Source organism: Crinia signifera, chromosome 5 (assembly GCF_055691185.1).
Source record: "Crinia signifera chromosome 5, ASM5569118v1, whole genome shotgun sequence".
NCBI lineage: Eukaryota > Metazoa > Chordata > Amphibia > Anura > Myobatrachidae > Crinia > Crinia signifera.
In genome coordinates this window covers 10996697-11008861 of record NC_139221.1, presented here as the reverse complement: position 1 = coordinate 11008861, position 12165 = coordinate 10996697, and the positions used below count along the sequence as shown (strand labels likewise).

Here is a 12165-nt window from a genome sequence, read left to right as displayed (position 1 = left end):
CAGTGTATAGGCATGCACCCTCATTATCCTGTGTAGCGGTGCTCCTCGCAGTGACTGTAGGATGTATCTCAGTGATAGTGTCAGTGTATAGGCATGCACCCTCATTATCCTGTGTAGCAGTGCTCCTCGCAGTGACTGTAGGATGTATCTCAGTGATAGTGTCAGTGTATAGGCATGCATCCTCATTATCCTGTGTATCAGTGCTCCTCGCAGTGACTGTAGGATGTATCTCAGTGATAGTGTCAGTGTATATGCATGCATCCTCATTATCCTGTATAGCAGTGCTCCTCGCAGTGACTGTAGGATGTATCTCAGTGATAGTGTCAGTGTATAGGCATGCATCCTCATTATCCTGTGTAGCGGTGCTCCTCACAGTGACTGTAGGATGTATCTCAGTGATAGTGTCAGTGTGTAGGCATGCATCCTCATTATCCTGTGTAGCAGTGCTCCTCGCAGTGACTGTAGGATGTATCTCAGTGATAGTGTCAGTGTGTAGGCATGCATCCTCATTATCCTGTGTAGCGGTGCTCCTCGCAGTGACTGTAGGATGTATCTCAGCGATAGTGTCAGTGTATAGGCATGCATCCTCATTATCCTGTGTAGCAGTGCTCCTCGCAGTGACTGTAGGATGTATCTCAGTGATAGTGTCAGTGTATAGGCATGCATCCTCATTATCCTGTGTAGCGGTGCTCCTCGTAGTGACTGTAGGATGTATCTCAGTGATAGTGTCAGTGTATAGGCATGCATCCTCATTATCCTGTGTAGCGGTGCTCCTCGTAGTGATTGTAGGATGTATCTCAGTGATAGTGTCAGTGTATAGGCATGCATCCTCATTATCTTGTGTAGCGGTGCTCCTCGTAGTGATTGTAGGATGTATCTCAGTGATAGTGTCAGTGTATAGGCATGCATCCTCATTATCCTGTGTAGCGGTGCTCCTTGCAGTGACTGTAGGATGTATCTCAGTGATAGTGTCAGTGTATAGGCATGCATCCTCATTATCCTGTGTAGCGGTGCTCCTTGCAGTGACTGTAGGATGTATCTCAGTGATAGTGTCAGTGTATAGGCATGCATCCTCATTATCCTGTGTAGCGGTGCTCCTCGCAGTGACTGTAGGATGTATCTCAGTGATAGTGTCAGTGTATAGGCATGCATCCTCATTATCCTGTGTAGCGGTGCTCCTCGCAGTGACTGTAGGATGTATCTCAGTGATAGTGTCAGTGTATAGACATGCATCCTCATTATCCTGTGTAGCAGTGCTCCTTGCAGTGACTGTAGGATGTATCTCAGTGATAGTGTCAGTGTGTAGGCATGCATCCTCATTATCCTGTGTAGCGGTGCTCCTCGCAGTGACTGTAGGATGTATCTCAGTGATAGTGTCAGTGTGTAGGCATGCACCCTCATTATCCTGTGTAGCGGTGCTCCTTGCAGTGACTGTAGCATGTATCTCAGTGATAGTGTCAGTGTATAGGCATGCATCCTCATTATCCTGTGTAGCGGTGCTCCTCACAGTGACTGTAGGATGTATCTCAGTGATAGTGTCAGTGTATAGGCATGCATCCTCATTATCCTGTGTAGCGGTGCTCCTCACAGTGACTGTAGCATGTATCTCAGGGATAGTGTCAGTGTATAGGCATGAATCCTCATTATCCTGTGTAGCGGTGCTCCTCACAGTGACTGTAGCATGTATCTCAGTGATAGTGTCAGTGTATAGGCATGCATCCTCATTATCCTGTGTAGCGGTGCTCCTCACAGTGACTGTAGCATGTATCTCAGTGATAGTGTCAGTGTATAGGCATGCATCCTCATTATCCTGTGTAGCGGTGCTCCTCACAGTGACTGTAGCATGTATCTCATGGATAGTGTCAGTGTATAGGCATGAATCCTCATTATCCTGTGTAGCGGTGCTCCTCACAGTGACTGTAGCATGTATCTCAGGGATAGTGTCAGTGTATAGGCATGCATCCTCATTATCCTGTGTAGCAGTGCTCCTCGCAGTGACTGTAGGATGTATTTCAGTGATAGTGTCAGTGTATATGCGTGCACCCTCATTATCCTGTGTAGCAGTGCTCCTCGCAGTGATTGATTCATAGAGAATCATTATTTGGCCATCTAACGGCAGATTCCACGCGTCTGGTCGCCAAAATAACCGCAGAAAACATTCCACATCTTTGTCCCCATGTGCACAGCTGGGCCGAGGAGCTGACTGAGGGCTCCACCAACCCGCCACTGGGGCTGACACATAATTGCGTGGTGACACAATCTTGTTAACATGTGCCATGCAGTCAGTGTTGGCCACACAGCGTGGCACGTCAGATGGGAGATTACCCACAGCTGTCTCCCTGGCACAGTACTGTAATGTTCAGTCTGGTTCCCCCCACTCAGCATGGTCACAGGATAATGTACAAGTCACAGTCTGCTGCAAATCTCCCTAATCGTGAGAGGGGAATATGGGAATTATGTCCGTGTACAGTTATCTGTATTTATTGGTTAATAGGCAGATTTGTGTATGTGACATAACACATAATTGTGTCTCATAATTACTATATATTACCATCTTACTAGTTAATATAAATTATATATTTACACAGCAGCTGATTGGGGAAGTTGCCTATGGCAACCACTGGCACACTTCTCTACAATTTTTACTGCATCGTAAAAAGACCAGATCATCTTTTCCCTAATACTTACTGAACTGTATTAGGATTTTATACATTTAAAACAGTGGGAATCACGTATATGGATCCACAAGTGGATATCAATCCCGTTCACACCACTATGATTCCCTTTAAACTGGGACAGTAATGAATTACACAGGTTCTGGAGCTGCTGACTTCATGCCTGCATTTCACCTGGTTTTATCAGGCCAAAGAACCTGTATAATCCATGATGGTCCCGGTTTAAAGGGATACTGTTTTTACCATTTGATGGTGCCATTCTAATACTTGTCACCATCGAATGGTATTGAACCAATGGTGTTGCGATGGTAGTCTTGGTGTTAAAAATATTCTAACCGTTGCACCGTCTACGGCTGCCGAACGCTGCCCACTCCAGGCCCTGCCTTCAGCCCTGTTCCCTCTCTGGGGCCCACCACCACTACCATCCCTTATCCGGTCCTTCTCAGCGATGCCGGACTATTGCGCCTGCGCCAATCCTTTAACAATTTTTTCCATCAAATAATTTGGATGTGATGTTAAATTTTGATGGTTGAAGTCCAGCGATGATTTGATGGTGGGCTTCCGATGTCCATTCCTAATAGACAGTTATTAGATTGACCCCCTATGGGTGTCATGTATTATTATATTAACAGGGTCAAAAACGTAACAAGGTCAAAAAGTCGATATGAAAAAACTGTCTGTGTAGACACGCCCCTGGCAGAGGGTGGCACAAAGCTGCAGGAATTGGGCGATAAATCCGTCCATATATCGCCATGTACACCAATGATTTTTTCCTCTGTGCGAGCAGATGTGTAAGCGTACACAGAGGGGTGAGGGATTGGGGCAGAGGGAGGGAACGTGCACCAGACAGGTACGCGATACTGGCTGCCGGGCCATCAGGCGGATACCCCGTAACAGACAGGTACGCGATACTGGCTGCCGGGCCATCAGGCGGATACCCCGTAACAGACAGGTACGCGATACTGGCTGCCGGACCATCAGGCGGATACCCCGTAACAGACAGGTACGCGATACTGGCTGCCGGGCCATCAGGCGGATACCCCGTAACAGACAGGTACGTGATACTGGCTGCCGGACCATCAGGCGGATACCCCGTAACAGACAGGTACACGATACGGGGTATTCGCCTGATGGCCCGGCAGCCAGTATCGCGTACCTGTCTGTTACGGGGTATTCGCCTGATGGCCCGGCAGCCAGTATCGCGTACCTGTCTGTTACGGGGTATCCGCCTGATGGTCCGGCAACCAGTATTGCGTACCTGTCTGTTACGGGGTATTCGCCTGATGGCCCGGCAGCCAGTAACAGACAGGTACGCGATACTGGCTGCCGGACCATCAGGCGGATACCCCGTAACAGACAGGTACGCGATACTGGCTGCCGGGCCATCAGGCGGATACCCTGTAACAGACAGGTACGCGATACTGGCTGCCGGACCATCAGGCTGATACCCCGTAACAGACAGGTACGCGATACTGGCTGCCGGACCATTGGGCGGATACTCCGTAACAGACAGGTACGCAATACTGGCTGCCGGGCCATCGGGCAGATACCCCGTAACAGACAGGTACGCGATACTGGCTGCCGGACCATCAGGCGGATACCCCGTAACAGACAGGTACGCAATACTGGCTGCTGGGCCATCGGGCAGATACCCCGTAACCCCGTAACAGACAGGTACGCGATACTGGCTGCCGGGCCATCAGGCGGATACCCCGTAACAGACAGGTGCGCGATACTGGCTGCCGGACCATCAGGCGGATACCCCGTAACAGACAGGTACACGATACTGGCTGCCGGGCCATCAGGCGGATACCCCGTAACAGACAGGTACACGATACTGGCTGCCGGACCATCAGGCGGATACCCCGTAACAGACAGGTACGCGATACTGGCTGCCGGACCATCAGGCGGATACCCCCTAACAGACAGGTACGCGATACTGGCTGCCGGACCATCAGGCGGATACCCCGTAACAGACAGGTACGCGATACTGGCTGCCGGGCCATCAGGCGGATACCCCGTAACAGACAGGTACGTGATACTGGCTGACGAGTGGAGCTTACAATCTATATTCCCTACCACATGTACACACACACACAAAGACATTCTAGGGTTAATTTTGTTAGGAGCCAAATAACCTTCCAGGATATTTTTGGAATGTTGGGAGGAAACTGGAGTACCCAGATGAAACCCACGCAAGCACAGTGAGAACAAACAAACTCCACACAGTTAGGGCCATGCAGGGAATCAAAGCCATGGCCTCAGTGCTGTGAGGCAGCAATGCTAACCATTACACAGTCCGTGCTGCCCAACATTTCACTTTTATTCCCTGACAATTTTTCATCACAAGTTTCTTGTAAGTTTTACATTTTGATAAATTTATATATAATTATTATGACATAACCTTTATGTATTCCCTAGTTTTACAGGCCAGCGAGCGACCCCTAAATATCAAAATATTTCAATGAGATTTCTAACAGTGTTTTTACACCAAATGGAAGATTTTAAGAGGCCAACATTTTTGTATCTTTTCTTTTTGCTATACAAGTAAGAACCACCCCACTGATCATATGACATCCACAACGACAAGAATTACACACATTGTCGTATTCGCACCAAGGCCTCCGAATAGCCCCCAGAAACAGCAGAAACAGCCCACTTAAAAGCTTAATGTACTTGAATCAGACTTTGAAGGGCAATAAAACACATTTGCTCCTACAAAGCATATGGCGGGCGGACATGTTTTCCTGTCATTACCGTGCACCACAATTAGAGGCTGCGCTGGGTTTGGGAGAAAAGGAATTCCAGACTCTTACGCTAAGTACTAGGGGGAAAGAATGTAAATGAGGCGTTTGGAGCAAAATGACAATCAGGTACACGTCAGAAACAAATGGGCATCCTTCAGTGCAGCAGAATCGGGGCACCGTATACAAGGCATGCTGGGAAATGTAGTCCAACTTTAATTGAATTAACAGTCAGCTCTGCTTTCTCAGATTGGGATATGAGGTTATACATTTCCTCAAAGGTTATTGTGTGTTTGTAATGCGATTAGTATAATGTATATTTATTACGAGTTATTTATATAGCGCACACATATACCACAGCACTGTTATTATATAGCACACACATACTCCGCAGCGCTGTACAGAGACTATTATTACCAGTTATTATATAGCGCACACATATTCCGCAGCGCTGTACAGAGACTATTATTACCAGTTATTTATATAGCGCACACATATTCCGCAGCACTGTACAGAGATTATTATTATTACCAGTTATTTATATAGCGCACACATATTCCGCAGCGCTGTACAGAAACTATTATTACCAGTTATTATATAGCGCACACATATTCCGCAGCGCTGTACAGAGAATATTATTACCAGTTATTATATAGCACACACATATTCCGCAGCGATGTACAGAGAATATTATTACCAGTTATTATATAGCGCACACATAGTCTGCAGCACTGTACAGAGAATATTATTACCAGTTATTATATAGCGCACACATATTCCACAGCGCTGTACAGAGAATATTATTACCAGTTATTTATATAGCGCACACATATTCCGCAACGCTGTACAGAGACTATTATTACCAGTTATTATATAGCGCACACATATTCCACAGCGCTGTACAGAGATTATTACCAGTTATTTATATAGCGCACACATATTCCGCAGCGCTGTACAGAGACTATTATTACCAGTTATTATATAGTGCACACATATTCTGCAGTGCTGTACAGAGAATATTATCAGTTATTATATAGCGCACACATATTCCACAACGCTGAACAGAGATTATTACCAGTTATTATATAGCGCACACATATTCTGCAGCGCTGTACAGAGACTATTATTACCAGTTATTATATAGTGCACACATATTCTGCAGTGCTGTACAGAGAATATTACCAGTTATTATATAGTGCACACATATTCCGCAGCGCTGTACAGAGAATATTACCAGTTATTATATAGTGCACACATATTCCGCAGCGCTGTACAGAGATTATTATTACCAGTTATTATATAGCGCACACATATTCCGCAGTGCTGTACAGAGACTATTATTACCAGTTATTTATATAGCGCACACATATTCCGCAGCGCTGTACAGAGACTATTATTACCAGTTATTTATATAGCGCACACATATTCTGCAGCACTGTACAGAGACTATTATTACCAGTTATTATATAGCACACACATATTCCACAGCGCTGTACAGAGACTATTATTACTAGTTATTATATAGCGCACACATATTCCGCAGCTCTGTACAGAGAATATTATTATTACCAGTTATTTATATAGTGCACACATATTCCGCAGCGCTGTACAGAGAATATTATTACCAGTTATTTATAAAGCGCACACATATTCCATAGCGCTGTACAGAAATTATTATTACCAGTTATTTATATAGCGCACACATATTCCGCAGCCCTGTACAGAGACTATTATTACCAGTTATTTATATAGCGCACACATATTCCGCAGCGCTCTACAGAGAATATTATTACCAGTTAATATATAGCGCACAGATATTCCTGCCCCAGTGGAGCTTACAATCTATATTCCCTACCACATGTACACGCACACACATTCTAGGGTTAATTTGTTGGGAGCAATTAGCCTACCGGTATATTTTTGGATTGTGGGAGAAAACCGGAGTACCCGGAGGAAACCCACGCAAGTACGGGGAGAATATACAAACTCCACACAGTTAGGGCCATGGTGGGTATTGAACCCATGACCTCAGCGCTGTGAGGCAGTAATGCTAACCATTACACCATCCATAGTGCCGCAATATGCAGAACATGTCAGTACATGTGGCAGAGGTTAGGTGGAGCAGAGCAATGTTCTGCAGAACTGTAGAGCAATCAGTAACTAATGATGTGCAGAACATATCTGGCAAAGGCTAGTTGAAGCAGAGCAATGTTCTGCAGAATTGTAGAGACATCCGAAGTCTGTAAATGATCAAGAACATAACAGACGCCGCACAGCGATAAGTGAATACATGAAGACACACATCGGAATATAAATCTACCCCCACATCTGGAGTGTCACGCTGTACACGGAAAATCACATTTCCAACTTGTTAAACTTTGGCGCAGTTTCCCATCAAACCCAACTCACGCCTAGAACTAAGCGTCCAGCAGTACAGAGCGCGACATCACAGCACCTGCACCGCCCGAACAGCTCAAAACAAGGGGGCAGATGTATTAAGCCTGGTGAAGGGATAACGCACCAGCCAGTCTGCTCCTAACTGTCATTTGTCAAACAACGTGTGACCGGCCAACTGGGTCTGTTGTTCGTGGTGATACGCAGGGGGTGCAGCTGGAACCATTTACACAAGAAGGAACGACAGGGATCTTATGGGACCGAATTTGGCAGGTTGAGCATTTAAACACGAGAAAATCTGCAAATAAATTTCAGGCCGGTGGTTAAAATCGCAAACTAAGCACTTCAGTGACATATCTGTCACATGTTACAAGGCGGCACCCACCCCCCAGAGGACACACGGTACACGCTGAAGGAGGAATAGGAAAAGAATAACACAAATGAGACTTTCCCAAGAAATTCCTATATTTTCTATGTGAACAGGATACACCTGCCAGCGGCTCATATGATTACCCGGACTGGTGTATGGACAGGACTCATTAATGGGTTAATGGGAACCCCTGCTGGCCGATTATTGCTACTGCAGGCAGTTTTCTCAGGGATTCTCCTGTATCACAGGAGGTGACAGGTGACAGGTCATTAGTCCTGAGTCGATACAAATCCAGTACTGTAGAATTTGACAGCAGATAAGAACCTCTTGACCCATCTAGTCTTCCCCTTTTATCCGTTAGGCAATCCAGTTTCTACACCGAGCGGAACCGTAGAAGGAGACGCCGTTCAGAAACTGGATTTGCACCATATTAACCCTTCCGTAACCGTATTTTCTAGAGAAAAGGACGACAGGTGATATTGTGCTGGCAAATGTATACACAACTAAAGTTCTTACCCTTATGAAGTCAATGAAATGCCAAGATACCGCGCCAACCTAGTCGTAACATAAGTCATAACATGCCAACCAAGAAACGTAGCATATGACAAAAAATGAGACAATACATAGGTTTGATTGCTCAATTAACATGCTATAGGGCGGTATTCAATTGTTTTTCACCAGAATTTCAGCTCGCTATCCCCGAGGGAGGTCAGCAGAAATGGGCAAATACGCGGCTTAACCTCACCATAAGGGGCGCATGGTGCGCAAAAAAAAAAAAATCGATCAATTGAATATAGCCCTACGATATCCCGTCACTTTAGATGGGAGATCAGGCACGATATAACACATACCCTCCAATATGGTCCATTCCATTAGGTACAAAATGCTCTGTTTCTGGACTTCCCTGCCAGTGGCAGTTGCAGAGTTGGGGCTGCAGCACAGTTCAATATTCAAAAAGGGGAGCCACACCTAATGCCACCTCAAACATCACTGTCCTGGACTCACTGGCAGTTGATGTGACCCCCCTCTTTGATTTTTTGACTGTGCTGAAGTAACTGCCACTGGCAGGGAAGTCCAGGAACAGAGCATTTTGTACCTAATGGAATGGGTCATGTTGGAGGGTATGATAACAATTGAATACCACCCATAGAGTTCCTCCATAGCACTGCGCACACTCACTGGAGGGCAGGTATATAACCGCGCTCTGCGGAAGCTTCGAGCGACTGAACACAGCGGTCACCATGGAAACTGACGCAACTTAAAGTCAAACAAACTCGGCAGAAAGTTTCTACAACTGTCTACACATAGGAGACAACTTTTTATGATGTTTGGGGGATGCCCCTCCATGAAACTGGAATATGGCTCTGCCTTAGCGACAGTGCCCGCAGAGCTGGCACCAGTGTGCCCACATTGTGTTACACAGCCTTGTTGGTGTGAGTGCATTGAGTGGGCATCACAGTCATAGATAGTGACGGCAGATAAGAACCACTTGGCCCGTCACGCCTGCCCCTTACACAATAAATGCCATCTAAAATCTGATACTTCCCATGGAGCTAACTCATTGAGGGGGAGATGTATCAATGTTTGGTGATAAATTCAGAACTCCTGACATTAGTCACAGATCTCTCCAAGCTTTGATAAATCCCCCCCTTAGGTGAAATATGTTCCTTATTGAAGTCTGGAGGAGGGCAGGCACATCTGGGCGGAGGATGCAGGAGGTCTGTGTGCTCCTACACTGCGCTGTCTGTGTGTGATGGACACAACTGGTGTCTGGCTTCTAACCACAGCTCTCACACTGCACACACAAGAACACAATGGGGTACACAGCATTGTGAGGAGCTGGTGTCCTGTGGTAATAATGGAGAGGTGACAATAGATCACATGGCTGCCACAACTTCTATTGTGTAACAGTCATCTGAGCGATACATTCACCAGGAGCACAGCAGTCACACTAGTGACACACAGCCACCGCGCAAGGATAACACAACCCACGGTGTGCACAATTAACACAACCCCCAGTGTGCACAGATATCACAACCCACAGTGTGCACAATTAACACAACCCAGTGTGTAAGGGTAACACAACCCATAGTGTGAAAGAATAACACAACCCACAGTGTGCACAGCTATAACAAGGATTACAACCCACAGTGTGCAAGAATAACACAACCCGCAAAGTGCAATTCATCTTCTTATTTAAAAACTCAATGAGCATGACACATACACCTTGTGTCATTTCCCCAAATGCAGGGGAACCAGCACAGCTATACAGTCTGAATAACACACACACACACACACACACACACACACACTGCATAAACAAATAGTGGATCCAGGCAACAACATGTACTTTGGGGATCAGTTACAACCTGTTACAGGGGACTTTGCAGGCAGCGGAGGGGACAGGCGGCCCGGCAGTGCTGCATACATTATCCCCTGCCCAGGACAGCCTGGCATCTGCTGTAACACAATCTGCTGCTGGGACACAAATGACTTTACAGTAACGCACAGTCCCAGGCCAGTGCCCAGGACCCTGCAGTTACTCACTACACCAGCCCATATCAGTGGGAGAGGCTGGGGCACAGACTCTCCTCAGAGGTGACAGGAGAGCAGGTACAATGTATCACTAGTGTCTCTGTGCACAATCACCATGGGTCACTGTGTAATATACATTGCTGTCAGAACACATACAATGTATCACTGTGCACTAGGTATCACAAGGCACCATGTATCACTAATTGCAAGATATCACTATGCACAATGTAACATTCCAGCTCCCGATGTACAGTGTCACTTTGTCATCATGTATCACTAGTCACCATGTAGAACAATGCATCACTAGTCACCAATTATCACTATTCACCACGTAGAACAATGCATCACTAGTCACCAATTATCACTAGTCACAATGCATCACTAGTCACCAATTATCACTATGCAGTATTACACACAATGTAGCATTATGACAATGTAACACTATGCACAAAGCAGCGCAAGTCATTTTGCACAATGCAAGTCCACTTCTACACACCATGTAGCACTATGACAATGTATCACTATAACAATGTATCACTATGCACAATGTAGCACTATAACAATGTGGCACTATGCACAATGCAGTATTACACACAAGTCACCATGTAGCACTGTAACAATGTATCACTATGCACAATGCAGCAAAAGTCACCATGTAGCACTATAACAATGTAACAATCCCGGAGCAGGATGAACCCCAGATCTGTGGTCGCACAGTGTGTGCCGGAGCCGCAGTGCACCTACCCGAAGTAGGCGTCCGCCGGGCCGCTGGAGAGGACTATAAGTGCCAGTGACAGCCATCCCAGCAAGAGGTGTCCATCCAGCATTTTGCTGCGGCTCTGGGGCTGAGCATTTCGTTGATGTAGCTTTCTGATACTCTGCGCTGCAGCCTGCTGCTCTTATACTGGGCTGAGGCGGAGCCGGCACACAGCCGGCTGCCCACTCCCACTGCCCTCCCCGCTCAGCAACAGCACCAGCTCTCCCTGCTGCAACACTCTGCTCCACAGGCAATTACCCATACATACACAGCAACAGCACCAGCTCTCCCTGCTGCAACATAGTGCACCACAGCCAGCTACCCTACATACACAGCAACAGCTTTCTACTGCAACACACTGCTCAACAGCCAGCTACCCCTACATACACAGCAACAGCACCAGCTCTCCCTGCTGCAACACACTGCTCCACAGCCAGCTACCCCTACATACACAGCAACAGCACCAGCTCTCTGCTGCAACACACTGCTCCACAGGCAATTACCCCTACATACACAGCAACAGCACCAGCTATCTGCTGCAACACACTGCTCAACAGGCAATTACCCCTACATACACAGCAACAGCACCAGCCCTCTGCTGCAACACAGTGATCCACAGGCAATTACCCCTACATACACAGCAACAGCACCAGCTCTCCCTGCTGCAACACACTGCTCCACAGCCAGCTA

The 12165-nt window shown here is 46.7% G+C and overlaps 1 protein-coding gene across 1 annotated transcript in view; it reads right to left on the bottom strand.

Annotated features, from left to right (window-relative positions):
* The window catches only part of WNT9A (Wnt family member 9A), a 102161-nt gene extending 90588 nt beyond the window's left edge, over positions 1-11573 (bottom strand). The window contains exon 1 of the mRNA XM_083186676.1: positions 11463-11573. Within this exon, the coding sequence (XP_083042802.1) occupies positions 11463-11545 (83 nt within the window). The 5' untranslated portion in view covers positions 11546-11573. The remainder of the gene's footprint in view (positions 1-11462) is intronic.
* Positions 11574-12165: the final 592 nt, after the last annotated feature.